This window comes from Daphnia carinata, chromosome 2 (assembly GCF_022539665.2).
Source record: "Daphnia carinata strain CSIRO-1 chromosome 2, CSIRO_AGI_Dcar_HiC_V3, whole genome shotgun sequence".
Taxonomy (NCBI): Eukaryota; Metazoa; Arthropoda; class Branchiopoda; order Diplostraca; family Daphniidae; genus Daphnia; species Daphnia carinata.
In genome coordinates, this window is record NC_081332.1 from 1,354,094 (window position 1) to 1,378,472 (window position 24,379).

The 24,379-nt window shown below is 37.3% G+C and overlaps 8 protein-coding genes across 8 annotated transcripts; 7 read left to right on the plus strand and 1 right to left on the minus strand.

The window, feature by feature from the left end:
* The first annotated feature begins 733 nt into the window (after positions 1 to 733).
* Positions 734 to 1,719, plus strand: LOC130685966 (uncharacterized). Its single transcript, XM_057509274.2, has 5 exons — positions 734 to 871; positions 979 to 1,141; positions 1,276 to 1,351; positions 1,421 to 1,491; positions 1,555 to 1,719. Exons 1-5 carry the CDS (start codon positions 849 to 851, stop codon positions 1,618 to 1,620), a joined length of 399 nt encoding a protein of 132 aa, XP_057365257.1. The 5' UTR covers positions 734 to 848; the 3' UTR covers positions 1,621 to 1,719.
* A 405-nt stretch (positions 1,720 to 2,124) lies between these two features.
* LOC130685964 (uncharacterized) lies at positions 2,125 to 9,581 on the plus strand. The gene is made up of 6 exons (XM_059494117.1): positions 2,125 to 2,357; positions 2,539 to 3,537; positions 3,615 to 3,721; positions 8,806 to 9,005; positions 9,455 to 9,505; positions 9,577 to 9,581. The coding sequence occupies exons 2-6, from the start codon at positions 3,478 to 3,480 to the stop codon at positions 9,579 to 9,581; spliced, it is 423 nt and encodes a 140-aa protein (XP_059350100.1). The 5' UTR covers positions 2,125 to 2,357; positions 2,539 to 3,477.
* On the plus strand, positions 4,223 to 5,740 carry LOC130685968 (uncharacterized). Its single transcript, XM_057509276.2, has 6 exons — positions 4,223 to 4,494; positions 4,804 to 4,946; positions 5,049 to 5,208; positions 5,312 to 5,387; positions 5,455 to 5,525; positions 5,588 to 5,740. Exons 2-6 carry the CDS (start codon positions 4,924 to 4,926, stop codon positions 5,648 to 5,650), a joined length of 393 nt encoding a protein of 130 aa, XP_057365259.1. The 5' UTR covers positions 4,223 to 4,494; positions 4,804 to 4,923; the 3' UTR covers positions 5,651 to 5,740.
* Positions 9,582 to 9,817: 236 nt separating the features above from the next.
* LOC130685969 (uncharacterized) lies at positions 9,818 to 10,731 on the plus strand. Its single transcript, XM_057509277.2, has 5 exons — positions 9,818 to 9,942; positions 10,049 to 10,205; positions 10,309 to 10,384; positions 10,452 to 10,519; positions 10,582 to 10,731. The coding sequence occupies exons 1-5, from the start codon at positions 9,920 to 9,922 to the stop codon at positions 10,633 to 10,635; spliced, it is 378 nt and encodes a 125-aa protein (XP_057365260.1). The 5' UTR covers positions 9,818 to 9,919; the 3' UTR covers positions 10,636 to 10,731.
* Positions 10,732 to 11,827: 1,096 nt separating this feature from the next.
* Positions 11,828 to 12,694, minus strand: LOC130685961 (probable basic-leucine zipper transcription factor R). The gene is made up of 2 exons (XM_057509269.2): positions 12,589 to 12,694; positions 11,828 to 12,489 (listed from the first exon to the last, which is right to left on the minus strand). Exons 1-2 carry the CDS (start codon positions 12,598 to 12,600, stop codon positions 11,983 to 11,985), a joined length of 519 nt encoding a protein of 172 aa, XP_057365252.1. The 5' UTR covers positions 12,601 to 12,694; the 3' UTR covers positions 11,828 to 11,982.
* Positions 12,695 to 13,184: 490 nt separating this feature from the next.
* Positions 13,185 to 14,072, plus strand: LOC130685958 (uncharacterized). Its single transcript, XM_057509266.2, has 2 exons — positions 13,185 to 13,309; positions 13,385 to 14,072. Exons 1-2 carry the CDS (start codon positions 13,298 to 13,300, stop codon positions 13,928 to 13,930), a joined length of 558 nt encoding a protein of 185 aa, XP_057365249.1. The 5' UTR covers positions 13,185 to 13,297; the 3' UTR covers positions 13,931 to 14,072.
* Positions 14,073 to 14,410: 338 nt separating this feature from the next.
* LOC130686147 (glutamate receptor ionotropic, delta-1-like) lies at positions 14,411 to 17,309 on the plus strand. Its single transcript, XM_059497632.1, has 11 exons — positions 14,411 to 14,615; positions 14,677 to 14,787; positions 15,244 to 15,481; positions 15,558 to 15,667; positions 15,754 to 15,838; positions 15,905 to 16,063; positions 16,125 to 16,278; positions 16,348 to 16,565; positions 16,625 to 16,750; positions 16,809 to 16,960; positions 17,021 to 17,309. The coding sequence occupies exons 3-11, from the start codon at positions 15,374 to 15,376 to the stop codon at positions 17,292 to 17,294; spliced, it is 1,386 nt and encodes a 461-aa protein (XP_059353615.1). The 5' UTR covers positions 14,411 to 14,615; positions 14,677 to 14,787; positions 15,244 to 15,373; the 3' UTR covers positions 17,295 to 17,309.
* Positions 17,310 to 17,760: 451 nt separating this feature from the next.
* Positions 17,761 to 19,737, plus strand: LOC130685950 (glutamate receptor ionotropic, NMDA 1-like). The gene is made up of 9 exons (XM_059494256.1): positions 17,761 to 17,885; positions 17,954 to 18,063; positions 18,140 to 18,224; positions 18,311 to 18,469; positions 18,541 to 18,697; positions 18,762 to 18,979; positions 19,045 to 19,170; positions 19,240 to 19,388; positions 19,442 to 19,737. The coding sequence occupies exons 1-9, from the start codon at positions 17,787 to 17,789 to the stop codon at positions 19,692 to 19,694; spliced, it is 1,356 nt and encodes a 451-aa protein (XP_059350239.1). The 5' UTR covers positions 17,761 to 17,786; the 3' UTR covers positions 19,695 to 19,737.
* Positions 19,738 to 24,379: the final 4,642 nt, after the last annotated feature.

Genomic DNA, 24,379 nt, shown 5'->3' on the forward strand with positions numbered 1-24,379 from the left:
GTTATTAATTGGTTTATGGCTGCACATGCTTCATCTATCACCTGATAAATTTGGTTTAAATCAACCATAAATCTAAAGTAGTTGGATATGTTTCCTATTCAATCCATTTATTTGCATGGTGAAGAACTGTACATAATTCATAAAAAAAAGGTATAGCAAAACATTTGATTCAAAAAACATATTTCATTCCAGTTTTTATCTTGAATCATTTGACTAAGAGCTTGTTTACATTGTCTTGGTATATGTTTTTGTGAATCATGCTACATTCACTGTTTTCAGAGACATGGCTAATGTTTAAAAATTCCTTTCATCTCTGTTTATCTTTAGACCTACTGAGCCATTCAATTACTTGGTAGTTTTTATAGCTCTATTCAAAATTTATCAAGTTCTATTTGCATACGACCCTTAAGCAACAATGGTCAGGTAGAATATTTTTAAACGATATTTAGAACAATTGTGTTGGTTTAATGGGCGCAATTCATATTCGTGTGTGTTCAGCACAGACACGAATATTTACTATGAGGACATGCATTCTATTTAGTTGTGCCAATACTTGTGAAAGGTCCCAAAGTCTAATCTCGAGTGTAAATATTTGTAATAGACAGTATCTGCTATCACTGCCTGGCTCTCATAGCCCTTTTGCAATTACTGTGTGAATTTGCAGTCTGCATATGTTTAAAGAACCTGTTTAAACAAAAAAATTTATTGGATCGCTTTTATTTGCTAGACCCTCATAACCATTTGGGGAAATTATCGTCGACGTGGAGGGGTATAAAAGCGCATCGGTAACACATGCAAAATCATCAGCTACATCTCGTCGCTTCCCCTGTTCTCACCAGATATTCAAAATGCGTTCGCAATCAACTTGTGGGTAAGTCTGCTAATTCCTTCTTTGTCTCCAAATAATTGAATTGCTCTTTAAAAAATTGTATCTGAAAGAGAAAAATTGAAACCACAGTGTAAATGTATTCCAATCAGATTTTTAGCCCTGGTCGTTCTCGGTTGCGTATTGCCGAGCATCTTGGCCGCTCCGTCGATTGCCGCAGCCGTTCATGAAGAAAATGGGCTGGAGCTTAATAATGGCAGAAACGATCGGAATGAAAATCGGGATAGCCTGGCAGTCGCATCAAAGTTGGTTCAGGTGCGTTGAAATCTTTGTCATTTTGTCTTGCAAATTTGGCAGTTATTAATTGATTAGTTTGAATTTAGTTAATGGATGGGGAGTTAAAATTTTTTTTTATATGTAGACATTGATAATTCCTTAAATTTCGACAGGCATACGGTAGCGATATTGCAAAGGTAGCAGCACGCGTGTGTGATAGATTAGCCCACGGAGAGACCATTGACAAGGGTAAGAATTAAGCTCAACTCGTTAATAGGATCTGAATTTCCTCATTCTTATAATAATTCGTTATAAAAGTAATGCTGGAAATAGCTAAAGAAGAGGGCATGGATAAAATTGACATGAAGCAAGTCCGTGAGATGATTGAGGTAATAGAAAACAAAAAAATATTTTCGTTATTTAAAATCCATAACCTGTATGGCCAATTTCAGAAATTTGGATGTTCGGCAACCAAATGGACCTGCCTGCTCTGGGGAGCCGTATGCTGGGGTCGTTAAATTTAGATAATAACTGGTTGGAATTTCAAAACGGAAGCTGCTAATCGACATCATTATGTTTTGATTGATAATCAATAAAAAGAGAATTTGCAAAATCAATAGCGTGTTATGTATACAATTATTAGTTATGCAAATTGACGATTTACGTTGGCAAGTGTTCCTTACTTACGAAATCCATTTTGATTTATACGGGACCGAGGACCTAATTATAGCCAAAGGTTTCGTTCGGAGACGGAGGTTTAAACATTGTTTTTACTTTGCGTGAATGCAGTATCAAACAGGAGGAAAGTCAGTAGAAAACTAACTGTTACTGATGAATTGATTTTACTCCTGTTCAAAAAAGAAGGGGAAAAGCTAAAAATAATGTTTTTTTGCACATTCAACCACTTTCTTTTTTTTGCCCGAATTTTGGCCGACAGATGGCACTGACTTCAAAGAGAGGTCGTAAATGATAGATGGCACTTTCGCTAACAGTGGCCGTTCTACGATAATGTGAAATGTAAAATGGAGGTAAACCAAAAAGTCCCATTTCATGTAATGTCTTAAGTGTTGGATGAAATTTAAAGACGTATTATTGAACAATAGTACTTAAAATGCATCATATGGAGCTTAGTTGAAGGTGGCAACAAAATACGTGATTTAACTAAGGGAAAAGAACTGGGAAACCATGCTTGTTATTCCATCGTGCTAAACCGTGCATTTTATTCACGATGAAACTGAAATGGTTTTCAGTGAGGGTAAGTTCTATAGGTTTTCCCTTTCTTTATCTCATTTTTGTAGCCACCCCATGAGCTGTTAGCTTCTAGATGAGTTTACTTCTTAATTTAAAACACATGAACCTGGTTTTTGTCACAAAACTCTGTACTAATAATGCCATTCAATTCAGAAAAGCATTATCATTTCTTTCTAATATTTCAGTTGAAAACGAAGATCACCTGTACAGGCTGCGTGTGATGAATCATGACTACCATGGATTCTGTTCTGGACTGCAGTCTTAACCATTGGCACAAATCCATATCTTGACGTAAGTGACTGGTTCATTTAAGTCTCCATTATCTTTCTATCTGTTCATAAAATTTCTTGTGAATTTCAGAAATGACTTATATTCCTTAAGTACTATATATGCCATAGTGATATTTTATGATTTAGAATTTAAATTGTTACCTAAAAGCCTTTTGATTTTCCAATTCAAGCAATGGTGAATCTTAAAACTAAATGGGTTTTTAAATTTTGTTCTTTTCTATTTTGCTTGAGATTGTAATCAATAGCTATAAACACTATTGTAGGAAGTAGAACAGGGTAAACACAGGAAGCATAAAACCGAAACTGTTTGAAATCGTGTGCTAAAAGAGGAAAAATAGTAATTGCGTAGTTATCCGTGGTATATGCGTGGACCTGTCTCCTCGTGTGAACTTTAACATCATCACTGAGTCATATCTACAATTCCATAGTTATTTGGCTATGGAATTTGAACATTTGACTGTAAGGGGGTGAATCACAAATGTGCTACGTATTGTGAAACCTAAACTTAAACAGTAAAGATTTTGAGCGGCATTGGTAGTTTTTTCGTCATCGTTTGAGTTGCTTCAGTTTATGAGTCACCTGTTATCTATTTCCAATATTTAGATTGTATGCTTACAACTCACCTCTAGATAACAGTTGAGCCTTGTATATATAAGCGTAATGTACGGAGCCTTCCCTCATCGACAGGAACGCATTCAATTGATACGGGCTCATTAGCTTATCTGGTCGAAATCGTTGTATTGTTTTCCTCCCTTAGCACCTTGCTACGTGATACCTTTTCACAAATCAAATTGTTGCTGTTCAATTTCGTCGTTATTTTAATCAATTTAAACCATGGAAAAAATTCTAGCAGCAGCCGACGCATTTGTGGGTCTTTTGGCATTTAGCTTGCAGGTAATTTCTCGTTGTTGTTAATCTCAAGTACGAGGTCATCTATATCCATGACCCTATTTTACTCACAATGTGAAAAGGTATCAGCGTTGGCGATTTATTCCAATTGGATTCCAGATGATATCGCTTCAGGCATTTGGGGAGGAATCTACCTTGTCGCCTTTGCAGCTCTATTGGCCAGCAAAACGTCGGTTCTATTCTTCTCTTTTTAATCGAAAATTCTTTAAGTCTAACTACAATTTTAAATTAAATTATTAGATTGAAATCGAGCCAAATTGTCATGGGCATGGCGATATTCGCTTCGTTAATTGGTGCCACGTTAATAGGATTGTACTCTTGGAGTATTGATGGCTACCAAGGTTTGATTGCCGACTGTGAATTGTATTCTAGCAATTCAACGTTGACCAATTCTACAGCAGGAGAAATGTATCCCGACATTTTCAGTCCTCCCAAAATATGTGAGTGATTTTTGAAAAATCTTTATTGACTGAATTGATATGAATATCTCTTGTGTATTGACCAACCTAGGTGACAGAGCGGCCATCGATTCTTTGATGATCATCTGTGGCATTCTGGCTGTTATCGTCAACGGTTTTATAGCTGCAACTGCTTCATCTATCACTTCATAAAATTTCTTTTAACTTTTCGTAAATCTTTAGAGTTCGGATTTGTTTCTATTTAATCCCATTTATCTGCATGAATATGAACTGTACCCTTATCTTTAAAAAAAGCATTGTAAACTATTTGATACGAGTGAAAAATTTCCGTTCCAATTTTAATCTGAGCCATTAACCGAGAGTTTGTTTACACCATCTGAGTCTGACGGTTGCACATTGCGACACATTCCCTATGGTTTTAGAGGCAGAGTTTTTGTTTAAAAATTTCTTTGGATCTTTGTGTTATCTTAGCTTCAGACACATAAGGCATTTAATTACTTGATAATTTTTATTACAAGGCCAGGTAAAAAAAATGTTTCGACGATATTTCGAACAAGGACTGTTAGTGTAATTAACGTGCGTAATTAATATTCGTGTGTGGACTGAACTAGTGAGACACGCATTACGTGCGGCTGTGCCAATACTAATTTGGAACTCAAATAGCCAATTCTCGTATTGTGTAAATAGTGTAATTGGACAGTGTGTGTCTATGATACTAGCTTTCATGCCCATTTTGTGATTACTAATTGGACTCGTTACACGCGGAAAATCTGTGCGTGTTTAAAGAAACTGTTTAAACAAAGAGATTAATTGGATCTTTTTTATTTTCTAGATTTTCAGGGCCCATGTGGCCAATCATCGTCGATTTGGAGGGATATAAAAGCGCATCGGTAAGACAAGCAAATCATCAGCTACATCACGTCGCTTCTCCTGTTCTCATCAGAATTCCAAAATGTATTCGCCATCAACATGTGGGTAAGTCATCAAATACTTAAGTTCGCTCAAAAATGTTTGAATTGCTGTGATAAACGTTATCTCGGAAAAAAAAAAAGTTAATTTGTTCAACGTTCAAATCAGATTTTTAGTCTTGATCGTTTTCGGATGCGTGCTACCAACAATCTTGGCCGCTCCGTCGAATGTTGCATTTGGTCACGAAGGAAATGAACTGGCTGTTAACGATAGAAACGATTCGACCGATGTTGATGAAAACCCTTTAACCGTAGCCATGTTAGTTGCGGTGTGTTGAAATTCCATTTATCTTTTCAGTTTTTTCGTCGAATTATTTGAATTAATTCACCGTTACTGTGATTAATTTTCCATAATTTCTTGAACTTGAACAGAGATATGGATGCCCAGTTGCCAAGGCTGCTGCTGTAGCGTGTAAGTTGTTACGCGACGGTGAAACCAACGATGAAGGTAACACTTTGGTTATGGTGACTGACATCATCTTAATTATCTTTTTCCCAATTATTTATTGTAAAAGTTCTGTTGGAGAGATCTGGAGACGAAGACATGGATCAAATTGACATGAATAAAGTCCGTGAAATAGTTCAGGTAGTATAAATAAACATGTTCTTCACTGCAAAAACTATAACCGATACGACATTTCACCTCAGAAATACGGTTGTCCGGTAATGAAAGCCTTCGCGTTTGCTTGCAAGCTGGTCCCCGGTAAATAACTGGCTAGGATTTCAAAATGGGTACACTATTGATCGATAATTGTTTGCTTTCTGGTGGAGAGACAATAAAAAAGGAAATTTACACATCAATGTCGATTTTAGATATTATCAGTTCATCACAGTGATGTTGATGTGCGTTAGCAAAGATTGTTTTAAACATCCATTGTCCAGTTTATGTTATTTGCAGGATTGGTGGATCTGCCAAAAATCTTTGAAACCACTCTAGTTAGTATGACGTTGTCGAATTCTAGGAAAGCTTGTGCAGTAGCCACTCTTCACGCTGATCATCATCGTCGTCAGGTAATATCTAAATGTTTCCTGGAATCTCTTTAATTCAAGGATTAATACGCAGTTTCACCTTAGGGATTACCATCATTTTCACGACCGGACATCCTAGAAAACCTGTTAATGGGTTGGAAGGGATACTAATGCTGCTTTAAATACCACGCTTTTTTTCAGATTGCATCACACTCTTCTTTTAGTCAATAGCGAAGAAACAATGGGCCCGAAACGGTCTTCCGAACTAACTGACATTGTGATCGACATGATGAACAGAACTGATTTATCCTTCTATTTCACCGGCACCATGAGGTAACTAAAAATCTTGTTTTATTATGTGAATGTCAAGTAATATATGAGCGAATCTTTGTCATTTGTCTTGCAGATTTGACACTTATTAATGGATTAGCTTGAATTTAATTAATGGATGGAGACTTAAATTTTTTTTTTTACGTTTAGACTGTTCGTAGTACGAGTGATGTTGATAATTCCTTAAATTTCAACAGGCATACGGTAGCGATGTAACAAAGGTAGCAGCATGCGTATATGATAAATTAGCACACGATGGAACCATTGAAAAGTGTAAGAAAAGCTCAACTCGTTAACAGGATCTGAATTTCCTCATTCTTATAATAATTCGTTATAAAAGTAATGCTGGAAATAGCTAAAGAAGAGGGCGTGGATAAAATTGACACGAATCAAGTCCGTGAGATGATTGAGGTAATAGAAAACAAAAAACATTTTTCTTTATTAAAAATTATAAGCTGTATGGCTTTTAATTTCAGAAATTTGGATGTTCGGCAACCAAATGGACCTGCGTCCTTTGGGCAGCTACATGCTGGGGTGGTTAAATTTGAATAAAAAATGGTTGGAATTTCAAGACGGACACTGCTAATCGACGACCATTGTTTTCATTGATAATCAATAACATTAGAAATGACCAAATCAATAATCAAACAGAAAGTCAGTAGAAAAATAATTGTCATTGATGGATGGAATTTATTCGTGTTCAAACCAAAAGCGGAAAAGCTAAAAAGGATGTTTTTTTGGACATTCAACCACTTCCGTTTTGGCCTGACATTTCAGTCGACAGATGGCACTGAATAGGTCGAAGGTTAACGATAGATGGTACCACTTATAGTGGCCGTTCTCTGATGTGAAATGTAAAATAGAGGTAATAAAAAAAATTCATTTCATTTAATCTCTTAGGTGGATTAGATGAAATTTAAAGACGTTTTATTGAACAATAGTATTTAAAAAGAATACTTAAGTGTATAATGTGGAGCTTAATTGAAGATGACTCAACAGAAAACATGATTTGTTTAAGGGAAAAGAACTCGGAAACCATGCTTTTTATTCGATCGTGCTAAACCGTGCATTTTATTCACGATGAAACTGAAACGGTTTTCAGCAAGGGTAAGTTCTATAGGTTTTCCTTTTTTTAAATCTCATTTTTGTGGCCATCCCATGAGCTGTTTTCTTCTTGATGAGTTTACTTCTTCATTTAAAGGACATGAACCTTGCTTTTGTCACAAAATTCTCTACCAATAATGCCATTTAATTCCTAGAATCATCATCGTTTCTGTCTAATACTTCAGATGAAAATGAAGCTCACCTGTTTCAGGCTGTGTGTGATGAATCATGACTACCGTGGATTCTCATCTTGAATGCAATCTTAACCAGTGGCAGGAATCCATATTCTTGATGTAAGTGACTTTATGTTTCATTCAAATTTTCAACATCTCCCCATCTCTGATCATAATTCCCTGTGTATTTCGAAAATGATCTGATAATCATTAGGTATTTAATATTCCATAGTGATATTTTACGTTTTAGATTTAATTTGTTACCAAAAAGCCCTCTTTCTTTCCAGTTCAAGCAGTGGTGAATCTTAAAACTAAACAGGCTCTTGATTTTTGTTCTTTTCTATTTTGCTTGAGTTTTTAATTAGAAGCTATAAACCACTACTGTAGGAAGTATAAAGGCGCAAACACGGTAAGAATAAAACCGAAACTGTTTGAAATTGTATGCTGAAAAAAGAAAAATTGTGATTGCGTAGTTATCTGTGGTTAATGCGTGGATATGTCTCCTCAGTGCCAATTTAAACATCATCATTGAATCATAGCTACAATTCCATAGTTATTTGGCTATGGAGTTTGGACATTAGACTGTAAGGGGGTTAGTAACAAATGATAACGTGTTATGAGGCCCACGTTTTAACAGTATAGATTTTGAGGGATTTTCGGGGTATGTTTTTGCGTCATAGAATCCCTTTGAGTTACAACAATTCACGAGTCACCGGTTATCTATTTCCGATATTTAGATCGTAGACTTACAACTCACCTCCAAATAACAATTTGTGCTTGTATAAATAAGCGTAATGTATGGAGCCTTCCCTCATCGACAGGGACCCAATCAATTCTTACGGGCTCATCCGCCTACCTAGCCCAAAGCGTTGCATTGTTTCCCCTGCCCCTTAGCATCTTGCTACGTGATACCTTTTCACAGACCAAATTGTTTCCGTTTCAATTTCGTCATTATTTTAATCAATTTAAACCATGGAAAAAGTTCTAGCTGCAGCCGACACATTTGTGGGTCTTTTGGCATTTAGCTTGCAGGCAATTTTCCGTTGTTGTTAATCTCAAGTACGAGGTCAACTATATCGATGACCCTATTTACTCGCAATGTGAAGCAGGTATCAGCGTTGGCGATTTATTCCAATTGGGTTCCAGACGATATCGCCTCAGGCATTTGGAGGGGGGGGATCTACCTTGTCGCTTTTGCAGTTCTATTGGCCAGCAAAAAGTCCGTTCTATTCTTTTCTTTTGAATTGAAGAATCTAAAGTCTAACTACAATTTTTAAATTAAATTATTAGATTGAAATCAAGCCAAATTGTCATGGGCATGGCGGTATTCGCTTCTTTAATTGGTGCCACGGTAATAGGATTGTACTCTTGGAGTATTGATGGCTACCAGGGTTTGATTGCCGACTGTGAATTGTATTCTAGCAATTCAACGTTGACCAATTCTACAACAGGAGAAATGTATCCCGACATTTTCAGTCCTCTCAAAATATGTGAGTGATTTTTGAAAAATCTTTATTGACTGAATTGATATGAATATCTCTTGTGTATTGAACAACACCAGTGACAGAGCGGCCATCGATTCTTTTGTGTTCATCTGTGGCATTCTGGCTTTTATTGCCAACGGGTTTCTAGCTGAATGGCTTGAATCATCACTTCGTAACATTTATTTTAACCTTTCGTAAATTTTTAGAGTTCGGATTTGTTTCTATTTAATCCCATTTATCTGCGTGAATATTAGCTATACATTAATCTTTTAAAAAAACATTGTAAACTTTTTGATTTGAGTGAAAAATTCCGTTCCAGTTTTAGTCTGAGCTATTTAACTGAGAGTTTGTTTACGTTATCTCAGTCTGACGGTTGCACATTGCGACCCATTCCCTATGGTTTTAGACGCATCGTTTTTGTTTAAAAATTTCGTTTTTTCTTTGTGTTATCTTAGCCTCAGACACACTAGGCATAAAATTACTCGATAATTTTATTACAAGGCCAGGTAAATATGTTTTGACGAAATTTCGAACCAGCTGTGTTAGTTTAACATGCGTACTTAATATTCGTGTGTAGCCTGAACTATCGAGATACACCTTATGTTCGACAGTGCTAATACTCATTTGGAACTCAAATAGCCAATTCTCGTATTATGTACATAGTGTCATTGGATAGTGTGTGTCTATGCTACTAGCTTTCATAGCCATTCGTGATTACTATTTGGACTCGTTACACGCGGAAAATCTGTACGTGTTTTCAGAAACTGTTTAAACACAAAAATTAATTGGATCTTTTTTATTTCCTAGAATTTCACGTACCATATGGCCAATCGTCGTCAATTTGTAGGGATATAAAAGCGCATCGGTAACACAAGCAAAATCATCGGCTACATCTCGTCGCTTCTCATCAGAATTCCAAAATGCGTTCGCAGTCAGCTTGTGGGTAAGTCTGCTAATTCCTTCTTGCTTCGAAATAATTGAATTGCTTTTTAAAAAATTGCATCTAAAAGAGAGAAATTAACGCTTCAGTGTAAATGTATTCCATTCAGATTTTTAGTCTTGGTTGTTCTCGGTTGCGTGCTACCAACAATCTTTGCCGCTACGTCGAATATTGCATACGGTCACCAAGAAAACGAACTGGCAGTTAACGATAGAAACGATTTGACTGACGTCGATGAAAACGCGTTGATAGCGTTTATAATTAAGGTGTGTTGAAATTTCATTTGTCTTTTCAATTTATTCGTCGAATTATTTGAATTCATTAATGGTTACTACGATTAATATTCCATAATTTCGTTCATTTGAGCAGAAATTTGGATGCGCCGCGGTCAGAGCTGCTGCTACAGCGTGTAAGTTGATACGCAACGCTGAAATCAATGATGAAGGTAACACTTTAGTTATGCTGGCTGACAGCATCTTAATTATCTTTTTTCTCATTATTTATTGTAAAAGTTCTGCTCGAGAGATCTGGTGACGAATCTATGGACCAAATTGACATGAATGCCGTGGATTTAGCTAAGGTAGGATAAACAAACATGTTCTTCATTGCAAAAACTATAGCTGATACGGCATTTCATTTCAGAAATACGGTTGTAGGATAGTAAAACTCTTGGCGAAGGCTTGCAAGATAATCTAGTAAATAAGTGGCTACGATTTCAGGATGGGTACTTTATTGATCGATAATCGTTTGTGTTCTGGTGGAGAGGCAATAAAAAGGGAATTTGCATATCAATGTCGATGTTATATGTTTCCAGTTCATCAAAGTGGTGTTGATGTGCGTCAACAAAGATTTTTCTAAAATCCGTTGTCCAGTTTACATTATTTGCAGGATTGGTGAAACTGCCGAAGGTCCTTGAAATCATTCTAGTAAGTATTACGTCATCGAATTCTAGGAAAGCATATGCAGTAGCCACTCTTAACGCTGATCATCAGTGTCATCTGGTAATATCTAAATGTTTCTTGGAATCTCATTAATTCAAGGATTAATAAGCAGATTCACCTTAGGGACTACCATCATTATCACGACCGGACTTCCTAGCAAACCCATTAATGGGATGGGGATACTAAGGGATGCTAAGTTTGATTTAAATACTACGTCATTTTTCAGAATGTATCACACTCTTCTTCCAGCCAACAACAAAGAAACAATGGGTCAAAAGCAGTCTTCTTCTCTAACTGACATCGAAATCGACATGATGAATAGAACTGATTTATCCTCCCATTTCACCAGCACCATGAGGTAACTAACAATTTTGTTTTTATTATTGTGAATGTCAAGTAATTTAACAAATTTCATTTTTAGCAGTTCCTATCAGCCGGATGAATGTTTTCATTGCGGGGCCAGATTGGAAGACAATATCTTATTTGATTCGAGCAGAGGAAAATCATCTGGAGACATTTCGGCTGTCCGATGTCGTCCGTGTCGCATTTGTCAGTCGACAAATGTCATCTTGGTGAAATTCCGAGAGGTTACCACGTCATGCCGTCGTTCTTTTCGAAGTCATCCCACTGCTGATACAGAATCACAACCTTTCAGTTTAAATGGTAATCACAATAACATGCACCATGCAACATCACATAACCGGACCCAGCCCTCACATGATGGAGGAGTTTCTACGTTTCTTTAAAACCCTTGACCACAAGTTCTATTATAAAAACAATTAGCAAGAAGAACTTTTAATTGCTTTTGTGCAGTTTTGATTAACATAAAATGTGATAGTCTCAACTTCTTCATTTCGCCTTGTTTTCAACGTTGGGAATGACACCTCTTGAAACGGAGGAAAATTCTAATTAGTTTTTATACTTGTAGAATAAAAATAAACTGTATGTTTGCTAATAGACATTCATTTATTCATTAAACCTCTGCCATTACAAGGACAAAAGTGAATTTCCCATATCCTGCGATCTTACTGATTCGTTAAAAAGTTTTTACCAAAACTAGTCCGTTCATCGTGGTCGTATTTTGTTAGTGGGCTAAGAAAATCTAAAGATCTTTCGTCATCATCGTTTGGATGAATTTGAACTGAGAAGCCAAATCGTCTTGTTGGGTCTCGTCTTGTTGAAGCTCGTCTTGTTGAAGTTCTTGTTGAAGCACGTCTTGTTGAAGTTCGTCTTGTTGGGGCTCGTCTTGTTGGGGCTCGTCTTGTTGAAGCTCAGATCGTGGGGCAGATTCATCCATGGAAGCAACTTCAGCCACGCTATCATCGGCAGGTGTTTCGATTTCATCAGCGACCTGCTGATTGTCTTCTTGAACATCGGCAGCTACTGGCTTGGCAGTGGTTACGGCAACCGGGGACTCAACACTAGCTCGGCTAGTAACTGCTTTGGCCGCGGCATTGGCTTTTCTTTGTTGAATCCACGAGCTGAGAAAACTGGACAGAAAATCGAAGTTGGAGTTTTCGTTGCTATTTTGATTGATGTTAGTGTTGCCTGTCGGTTTGCATTGGCTATTCACAACGCAAACGGCCAAGACGAGAGCAGAAAGAACGACCTGTTGGGTATTTTAAAGGAAAACATCATTTTCATTTAACGATTATTTAAGCAGTGTGTATAAACTGGAAACCAAAGGCATTAGTGAAGTTTTACTTACAAAGATCTTCATATTGATTCGTTTGAATGAAAGGAGAGCTGATGCTTTGAGAACGAAGCTTGGAAACTGATGACTTCTGATGATTTTCTGTGTCTTTTTATACTTTGCTTACTTACAGGAAAAGTTACGGAGTTTACCTGGGATCCAACGTTCGTGGCTGTCCTTTAGTTGTTTTGCGATGAACTTTGTCGTGTTTATGAGTTTTAATTCATTAGTTCAATTGGTTTTCTTCTATCAATATCTCGTGTTCAAATAGGACCTTCATACTCACGATTTAGACAAGTCAAACCTGTTCAGAATTGATGACAGGTTAATTGGGGAAGAAAACATACCCATTTTGAGCAGCTAATCAAAGTAGGGAAATAGACTAAAGACAATAATAGAGCTCCAAGGAACACAATTATATATCATCCTAACTAATCCAAGGTTAGTCGAATGCAATTTCGTCTGCCACCAGCAGCCCTTCATGGACGTATGGGACAAGTAATTGGAACTCTGGCCAATTAATGAGGTGAGCAAATGCAGAAACTTGATTTTGATTAAAGGTAATGTAAACGAATGAAGCTCGTTGGTTGCTAAAACTTCTATGTTCTTTGCCAAGGAACAATGGCAACAGTTGTAGTATAAAAGCGTTTGACAATGCAGTGTAATTTCAGCAGATCCATCTTCCTCATCTAGCAACCCACATCCCACAACTTTAGCGAACAACATGCATTTTACGGTAACTATCAAATTATTTAAAAGTTAACTGCAATGTCCAAAACAAAATATGAGTAATTTTATATTAATTTTAAAGGCATCCTCAGCTATCATTGTACTAGCAGTTTGCATGGCATCGACTATTGATGCTAGTAAGCTTCCAGTTACTAAAATGATGTCTCAAAGAACGATGATGCATCGTCCATCGTCACAGACTAACATCAACATCAACGAGAATGATAACGAAAACTACAATTTTCTCTTCAGCTCACTTATTTCTGAACTGCTTGCCAACATGAGCCAGGACTCAGACCAAGATCCGTGTGATAGCGACGATGACGACGATTCTTGCTTTTGGAATATCATTACAGCTAATCTTCTCGCGAAATCAGCAAAGACTGCCAAGAAAACTGAAAAAAAAGTTATTGCTGATGATGGAACTGACAAGCCAATCCTCGAAAAAGTTATGGATGATTCCAAAAGCCTTCGATCACGCCATGGTTCTGGCCCCAGCAATTTTAATTTCAACTCCAACAGCAACGAAAATACCAACATTGATATCAGTTCCGCCTTCGCATCTTTGCAACAGTTCTTGAAGAACAAGAACAGGAAACTTGCCAAGGCCACCGTCAAGAAAGATTAAAACAATTATGGCAATTACGACATGGACTTTGGCAATGGACAATCGAAATCAGCGACACAATTTTCTTTTTTTCTTGATTAGGAATATTGCAATGAATGGTTCCAGAGGAGTTTCAAATAAAAGCAACAAATTATAGAATTATGCATCCCTCTTTTTATTTTTAATGGTTTAATAAAAAGTTGAATCACAAGTATACAATGAGGAGTGAGGAGTTGAGGACAGCTAATTTTGATTCAACTGATTCAAATATGACAGGAGTTTCTAATTTTTTTTTCAGTCAAATGAACAGCAATAAATCATAGGGATGATAATAATGACCTAACTTTTAGCCAAAAATCAAAGTAATTAAAAAATTATTGCAAAGATTATTTTAATTATTATTGTATAATTAAATCAGGCAACCATGGATGGAAGACCGCAATTTATACGTAGTTCATTGTGCGCCATTAGCCTGGCAAAATGCTATCGATAGTTGTGAGCGTAAAATATAATAGCCACCTGAGCAAACTAATTCAATCTAATTGCATTAGAACATATATTTTAAAATTGCGAGTAAACAATACGTCGATTTGCATCACGGACGTTTTGCTTACCCACACCTAATGCCTGGCGAAGTAAACTATTTACTGCCATAGTGTGCCTGAAGCCTGAAAATTGAAGAACTTCCAAGACAGGCAGGGGATGAGTATGAAACTGTTCTAAAATCCTTTTGATGTAAAACAAGGCTAATGAGTTTTGCTTTCTAGACCCATAGCATCTGCAAGTAATGCACAAGGTCAAGAAATCAAGAAGGATAGGCGATTAATTCAATGACAACGGTTCGGAAACTGAAGACCCATCTACAGCAAAATTGCCGCGTACGTATAAGATTTGAATTGGTAAACTTGTTTCTTTATGGCCGAATATGTGTACCTTGATTATGCACGTGATTGTTCACTGGAACGAACGTAAAAAGGGTCATAAAAACGTAACAGTGATGTGTCACGAAAACATCCGGATCGGCGTGTTAGTGGGTTCTGAAAAACAAAGTTAATAGTTCGTTGTTGGTTGCCGATGAATGTGTAAACGTGTCCAGTCACCCATAAAATTGCTCCACCGATGTAGTTAGGAACCTTTTTCTAGCAATAAGCGTATTCAGAGCAGTGATGGGCAGTGACCTGAAATGACAGTAAAAGTTGGCCCAAATAAAATGTTAATACTAATGTATGTTTGAATACTAGTTTTTGGCTTTTATTTTCCTGTTTGTGTAGAGTCTAGACAGTAGGATTATAACACGTAATCGGATATTAAAGAGAAATAATTTTCTGCTCTAGATCTCTCGGCCATAGCTTTTGACCTACCCTTGGAAATTGGTCTGACGTAAGAGCGCTGTTTTTACCACCTATAAAAACCATGGACTGACTCTTGAGGTCAGACTTTTTTTTTGGAAAATTCATCACGATAATGTCGTTTAGTACAGTTGTCGTCCTTGGTCTCGTTTTGGCCGTCCCAACTGCTAAGTCTCTGATAAAACCCATGACTGGCGTTCATTTGAAAGTATCAGCCTATTACGTAAGTAAATTGTTATACCTACACCTTTTTTTCATAGTGGCCATTAGAGAATACTTTTTGTTTTGTTTTTTTACAGGAACCACCGATTTTTACGTTTGTAAAGGACGTGCATAATTCGAGCATTATTCAGTATGCTGGCCTGTACAAGGACATTATGGATTGGCTGTCAACTTCCTTAAATTTCACGTGAGTTTAACTCTTTCAAAATATTTGGTTTTCTCATTTCGTTCGAATGCCATGAAAACACTTGAACATTTGCGTTTTATTCATAGCTATTCATTTGTTGAAGTGCCAGCCAACGCCGTGAAAACACACGGATCTCTCGATTCCACTCTGATCGACTATTTGATCAGAAAAGTATGCACAACTTTGATGAATTGAAAAGCGGAGGGATGTGTAAAAAAATTTGCATTCTTCTATTAGGAAGTTGATATGATTTCTCGTTTGATGACTCCCAGGGTTGATCTTCTTGGCATTATGGATTTTACCACACCCGTTACCGTGACGCAATTTGCGTTTACGCAACCATTTCCTAAAGTCGAGGAAGATATCTTAGCGTCGGTGAAACCTTTTCAAAAGATGGTAAGTTCTATAAGTTCCATTACTTAAAAAAATGGAATCTCCTATGAATGACGTATAACAGGTGTGGCTCTCAATTGGCGTTTCTTTTATTGCCGTTATTTTGGCAATGACGTTTGTGGTAAAGAAAGGATCGATAGAACATTATAAGAACAAAACAACTGCTGGTATTTCAGCGGAGTTGGCCATGTATGGATTTCTTATTCTCCTCGGCCAAGGTAAGATTTAATAAAAAAAAATGGCATTGAATGTTAACATAAATGTCTAATTGGCGTAAAACAAAATAGGTGGACGTTTGCCAAGCAGTCGGCTGTCTTTGCGTTTGATAGCGGGATCTTGGTGCTTGATGGCCGTCGTTCTTGGCTACGGCTTCAGCGGGACATTAATCTCAAATATTACCGCTCCGAAATACGACCCAGTAATCAATACTTACGAGGACATGGCAAACAGCAAAACAATGCGGATCACCGTAGCAAGAGGAAGTCCATTTGCACAGAATATGCTGGTATAACGCACCTTTATAAGAATCAAATCTTTAATTCTTACGTTTCAATCGTTTGATAGAATGCTACTTCGGGAGTGATGGGAAAACTTGGTAATTCGTTGAGACAAAATCCTGGAGATTTAATTCTGCTACTACCTCGTCAAATGTCAGGTCATTTGCTTACGGGTTGCTGCGCTTACCTTGAGGTTAGTTTTCCATTTCACTATTATGGTAATAATTTTCAACATTGCATTTTGAACTCAGTCTAAAACTATCGGTGATATCATCGTTCGCACGGTCATGTTGAAATCAGGTGGAAAGTGTCTTTTGACTACCGGCAAACCCGTCGATTACTCTGAACTACTCAGTTTCGGCATAACTAAAGATTTCCGTTACCGCTCCATCATCGATAAACAGTTGTGGCTATTCCAGCATAACATAGCATTGCAAGAAGTTACCTTATTTTTATTGGACAGGTTGCAGCTGATGCGTGAAAGCGGTCTGTTTTCGTTCTTCAGGAAGAAATACGTCGTAGAGGCTGATAAATGCAATGCCCGTCAGGTGTTGCAACCAAAAAAGAAACCGTTGGCGCTCTTTGATTTTGCAAGTGCATTTTTCGTGCTGGGCATAGGAGGCATCCTTTCTCTCTTGGTCTTCTTCAGCGAATGGATGTCGATTATTTATCTGCGTCGTGGTCGTGTCAATCACTGTCGACATCCAGCAGTAATAAATACTGAAGAATTGATGTAGAACAATCAGCTTGGCAATGGACCAGACATGAATATGGTGTTTGAGTTTCTATTCATCTTACGTCAGTCTAATGCAATATTCTAATCATATTAATTCTAATGTTATGCTAGCTTTTTCTTGAAGATAGCTAGTGGTTTTATCATTAAAATTTATACTGTTCGCTACGATATTAGTTGACGCAGTCGACAGACGGTTTCTGCAAAATCCATGTCTTAACAGAGGAATTGATATGTAAAGTGGCCATTTGTATGCCTCAGTGATTGAATCAACGTATCCTAAACTGGGACGAAAAGCAGCAGGGCAGTATGAAGAATACTGCAAACGAATAATTTACAGTACCTACGGTTGACGTAGGAGTTCTTAATGCCTTACAGTTCTACATAAATGGATTGCTTTTTGTTATCATCTGCAACTTGTATACTTGAGACCGTGAAAGAGACAAGATAGTCTCACATTAGTAGGAAGGTCAATCGTGAAAACAGTTCGCCAATAATGTTCTTCGTCACTGGATTTTTCTTTGGTGTTTTACTCGTCGTCGGAAGTTTGGCCAAACAAATGACTGGGGTACATCTGAAAATTGCAGTTAATCACGTAAGTAAATGAAGTAAAATTCTAGTCAATAACTACTTTAAAGTGAAGAGGTGTAAATTTATTATTAGGAACCGCCAATCTTCTCCATCATCCGGAATCCAACTAACGAGAGCTCAGTCCGCTACTCTGGTTTCACCAAAGATGCCTTTCAAATTCTATCCAGTGTCCTCGGTTTCACGTAAGTCTGATATGATTGTTGTTTTTATAGTATTTCTTTTTAAGACTTCGAATATAATTAGATTATATGTTGCCAGGTTTTCGTTTGTGGAAGTCACACCGACTATGGTCAAAAATAAAGGATCAATTGATGCTGCCATGGTTCACCAACTATTGGGAAAGGTATTTCACAAGCTTTAATCAATTATAATACAACTAATTTTTAAAATGTATATATATATATATGTATATGTATATATATATAATAGAGCGCTGATATTGACGGACGACTTATTTCCCCAACTGCGGAACGTTTAGAGTACATGGATTTTACCCTGGCTGTCTCTGTTTTGAATTTCGCCATCATCCAACCAATGCCCAACATTAATAATCGATTCATGGCGCCGTTCAAACCCTTTCAGTCAACGGTACATAGTTCTAATGCACCTGTGAATGAATAACTTTAAAACTCAATTGAAATTTCGATTTTTTTTATCAGGTGTGGTACATGATTTTCGTTGCATTCGGTGCCACCGTCGTCTTTCTCAGCATGATCACGAAATGTACCAGATCAAGCAAACCTATTCCGAGGCAAATGCAATCGAGAGTGTTCCCCGGAGCCGCTTGGTACACGTTTAGTGTCTTAGTCGCACAAGGTAATTGTCTTTTTTTTTTTTTTTTTACCTTTATTCAACTATTGGAAAGAGTTGTATTGCATAGGCGCATATTTCCCGTCCAATCGTGTGTCTCTCCGTTCCATCGCCGGTTCATGGTGTCTGGTGGCAGTCGTTTTAGTTTACGCCTACAATGGTACGCTGATTTCTCACGTATCGCTACCAAAGTATGAACCAATCGTTAATAACTGGGCAGACCTCGCAGCCAATAAGAATCTGCGCGTTACCGCTCAAAGAGGAAGCCTTTCTGCTAATATCATCTTGGTAACCTTTAAGAAAAAAGACAATGCGAAATATGCGTAATTTGGAAAAATTCTGTGATTATGCAGAGCTCAAAAACAGGTTCGTTGAAAACGTTGGGTGATTCGTTGAGACGACATCCTGAAGATCTTTTGTTGTCGTTACCTGGTGAACTGGAGAGGATTTTGCATTCGGGTTGCTGTGCCTACGTTGGAGTTACTACATTTCTAATTAGACAAATGCCATTTTTCTGTTAGTTATCAATTAAATGCATTGTTAATTAGGTCAAGAGGCTAGGAGAGCTCATAGTTTATGGGAGCATGATAGCTCATGGAGAATGTAAGCTGACTATGGGCAAAGAACTTGATTATTCACAAGTTTGGACTTTCGGCGTCGCTAAAAATTTTCCTTACCTTTCAAGCATCAACAAAGGGTAACTATGAAAGAAAATGCAAATTCATGTTATTAACAATTATGGAATGTTAGCATACAATCGATGCGGCAAAGTGGACTTCTCACACGAATTGGGAAAACGTATTTGAAACCAATCGATAAATGTTTGGCTAGTTCTGCTGCTCGACCCAAACAAAGTCAATTGACTCTTTACGATTTGGCTGGTGCTTTTACCATCATTTTCGGCCTGGGATGTCTTTTTTCAATTTTGGTTTACCTGCTAGAAATGGTGGTGCCGTACCTAGTTAGCAAGACTCGTAGCCCGGATGCGGAAATTACGCAGTGAAATATTTCTAATGAACAAAAGGGAACGTGTGTTCCAAACTTTAACAGGAAAAATGGTTAGATCTAAATATCTATCTTAAGAATACACAGACGTGCGAATTTACGCAATTATTCTACCCCATATTAATCAATTGTTGATGGAATATACAAAACTTCTATTTGGTATAGGTTTTTCTTTAAAAACATGAAGTGGTAAACAAAAATGGTACCAACATTTTATCATTTTCAAAATTGCTCTACGTGTATTGAAATTCAGTGAATACAATTACATTTAAATTTATAAGACTATCCACATATTTTCATTTAAATGTATAGCATATGTCTGGAATATGACCGTTCTTCTCCTGCACTGGTTTGGATATAGGAAGAGCTCTTTGGAGCATTAATGAATGATGTAGATTGTCATTTGTTAGTTGTGTAGGACCGTTTTCCCTCCTTTTGTGACATAACAAGAGTGTCATAACAATACATTTGAAAGAAAGCTGTTGAATACAAGATGTGTCCTTTATGGATTTTTCTATTGATTAATCAAGAAAATGTCATGAATTTATCGATCGCTATCGATTCAAACAACAGCGTACACGTGTCTGAACCAGGCAAGATGAGCAATACGTGGGTACATTTTCAATACTTACACCTTCGTGGCTGATTTAGGGCTCTCTACAAATGAATCACGTCAATAAGCATTTGCAAAAGTATTTGATAAACTTTCTTAATTGCGTACGTACAATCCACATTGCAAGAAAACTATGGAAATCAAACAAAATGTAAGCTTGTGAGCTTGGACATGTCGTTCACATATTTTCTGTTTAATTCCGCTACTGTTTTTAATCTCACAATTGTTTATGCACGACGTCAATAAGTCGTTTATATTAATTTTCTTTCATAATAGCTTGAAATATTCACCCTTTTTGCAGCAGACGTAAAACGTGCGATATCTGGGAGGTGGTGACGGTTTACGTAACCTGTCCTTGGAATTTTCAGGTGGAATCGTTCTCTTCCCTACGAACATAAAAGTTTTTCAGGTTATAAAAGGTGCACGTGCAAAAAGGTCAATAATCAGTGTGTATTTAGATACTTTAAAAGGGTTGATGTCTAGCCGTTCAAATCAATAGAAAAAGTGGTACCAAGCGAGACCCACGTCTCACTTTTCATCTGCTCAGCTAGTAACCTACCGCCAAAACCTATTTGTTTATATTCTTCTTTAAGCTACCACCGAAATATTTTGCCTCCTCATGGATGCTATAGGTTAACAAAATTTAATAATTTGGTCTCAATTTCAGGGATCTGTCACCTTATATTAGCAAAATTTGTATATTTGTCCTTTTGAATGTGTCACACATGCCTTCTATCACCTTATCACAGAGAAACTATACATGTGTTGTGAATGATTATAATTTAATTACAATTTTGATTCTATTTCTCCTTTTGGAATGTTTATTATGTTCATCTTCTGGGTTCTATAATCTGGTAACAATTCAGACAAAGGAAACTGCTACGTCAATTCAGTTATCCAGCAATAGTTGAGCTATAGGTCAGTTCTCACATTATTAGCCTAAAAATTTGTTTGAGGTAATACTGTCCTTTTTTACAGGTTAGACATTTCACTGGAAAACATTCAACATGCTGGCTGGGTTGGGAAATGGATGGAATCAATTGGTGAGGTAAACCTTTTTCGTTGGGACTTTTTTCACTTGTGTATTCTATTGAGAAAGGGAAATAGGCTTTTAGTTTGACAGCATGTTTAGTTGTTACTGCATGCAGGGCACATGTTCATGTTGCATTACAATTGTGGAGGTGGGATCTGTCCAAATTTGTTTCTGTTGTTATCCAGGACCAGAAACAACATTTTATATTTTTTCTATTTCAATAGTGTATTTAGTTGGATGTCTGTCGATTCGTTAACATGAAAGCTTATTATCCTAGTTCTCTAATGGTATGCTCTAATGGTACGTTCTCCAATCTAGTAATAGTAACCTGTTTTCTTCAGGGCATATTTATTATTTAATAGTAATATAGCTTCATGTTTACATGTTTAGGCAACCCAAGATGGAGAGGACAACATTTATTTTGCCACCATGTTACGAATAACACATATTTGACAACTAATGCTACTTAAAATAATGAAAAGGAGTAGCCTGAACATTTGATGTGGTAATATTTTACCCTGCACATCTTGGCGGCAATGGCAACTTTTTGTCGTAAGTATAAGCATGAAAAGTTCTGCTACGAGTTTTCTTGGGCATGCATCACATTTCTAAACGTATTCAACTTGATATTTATAAACGACATTATCAATGAATATAGAATTTCGCCGACAAAACACAAGAACGAAAGAATGCATCCAGAAATTAAGACGCTAAACGCTCCTGAGAAATTCTTTAAGGTGATTTTTGTTTTGTTTTCAAATATTTCGCTCTTTCGTTTTTTATCCGCTTTGTTTAGACAGAAGTTGGCGTTTTTGTTTTTCTGCTCTTCCTTTCGAGTCCAAAAATCGATCAGCCCGCCTTGATGCAGCTCCATGAATCTGCACCACGAATAATTGGTATTATGCCATGACTGCACATTTGAAAGGACTGAATATTAGTACCCCTTGGTGAAAGATTTGGTGTGGGGATTTTTCCAGGGCAGGGCCCATGCCGTGATTCCCGGAGACGGGTTGGATTTTCTAGCAATAGCCAAGTGGCATTTGTTGGTGGCTTTGAAATCTTCGTCGAGGACAGTCAAAGCACCAAACGCGGCCTTTTCGTACGTATTTACAAAAAACAGACAATTGAATTAATTCAACAGATAATTTCATCTACCTGGATGTAGGCGTATCGTTCGTATTTCACCAGGTTGACGCAATGTTCCTTTTTCGTGCAACGCGATTTCGGATTTGACTTTAGCCTGTCGCCGAGTTGCTTGTAAGGTCCATCTTTGGCCGTCTAGATAAAGAATTTAACGAACCGTAGGATAGATCTACTATGTTTTAATTTACAGAAAGAACGGTGTCTAAGGCTCTCCCCTTATCAATGGCAAAAGGAACGTGCGGTTTATCAGCAAGATCCCGAAGGGAAACGACTAATAGTTCTGCATTCGATTTCAGAATGTGAGAAATCAAGACGCTGTTGTAGGCGCAAACGAGTACGAAAGTGCCCAAGCACCAACAGCCCAAAACAAATAAAACCGCATTTCGTGATGTTGCGGAAAATCTGCCGCCTTCGTATACAGCAAAACGCGTGTGTTATCATTTGGTTAAAATCGTAAATTAATTAGCTTACCTTGGTTCAAAAGGATCTGCAATATGATGATAATTGTTTGGCATGTGGTTACGAGGGATGAAGGTTTTGCTTCTCGTTTCCGATCCAGCATAGATGAAGCTATCGGTCGAGTAGAAAAATGAAATACGAGCGCCGTAATCGGAATGAAGGAAATCAGTGCGATCCAGACCTATGGTAACCAAGAAGTAAAATTTTATGAACTGAAATTTCATCACTAATCAATTAGGTGTGTAATAGTTACCGGAAGTTGGAAGGGTTCGGTGATGGCTGCGATGTTGGCTGTTGATTCCGGCATTGGTATTACAACATCGATTGTCGTGTACGCATAACCTTCCGCAAAATCCATTAATCCTAAACGGCTAGTTGCCATTAGGATGGTTCCAACAATCACGTCACATCGCTGCAAAACTTCAGCGTTAATTTCGAGCTACTAAACACTGCATCATTTATTTGGTGAGTCAACGTACCCCGTTTCTCATGTAATAAGCCATTCCTGGTGAACCGTCACTTTGTTTCTCTAAGAAGGTGTCGTTCACTTGTAGAATCGAATACCTTCGTCGTTTACGTATAATACTTGTAACGATAAAGAAATGTTGAGAAATCATTAAAGCAACTTACGTGAACTTAAAACGTTGAGATAATGCAGCGAGAGTGTTAGCTCCTACACCGTGTAACTTGAGTATGTGACCGGAGGCGTTTCTCATTACATACAAGTGAACAGCCGTGTGCTTTCGGACCCAAGAAAAATATAAAAGAATTCTAATTTTCAAATCTTTTTAGTTTACCTGTGCACCTACAAACAAGTGTTTTCCTTGAAGCGGATTGTATTCGCTTGACACGATTCCTACCAGAGCCAAGAAGAACGAAGACCAGTGAAATCCCTTCATGGCTGGAGAAGAACAACGCGTTCTAAAATTGGAACTCAACTGTTGCGTCAAGTGTGGTGGAGGAATGGATTTCAACAGATTGGAAGAGAACCATTCTTTTTATCCAAGCCAACGAACACGAGAGGGTATAATTCTATCGCCGCGACATCTAAAGATCCTGTCGAAACATCACATTAAAAATCCACAACATTTTTATTCCATATATCTATTTTGTTGTAAGCAACGATAATCCTAGGTTTTGGTAAGTTCGGTTCATACGTTGTCAAGGAAACGCTGTCATTTAGAATTAGAAAAATCACAAGTTGGAAATCATGGATGGTAAAAATTTCAGATCTAGGAAAAGAAATAATTCAACATCTGTCACGGGATGTAGCTCCATATAAAACGAAAGATTGGGAATTTTCTTTAAGTTAACATAAAGCTTACCACGAAAAATATCATTCATCATTTCATTGCCGTCGAAAAGATGTCAATTTTAATATTGTATGATACGAATGAAACTACATTGTAACTTCCCAACTACGGAGTGTACACTT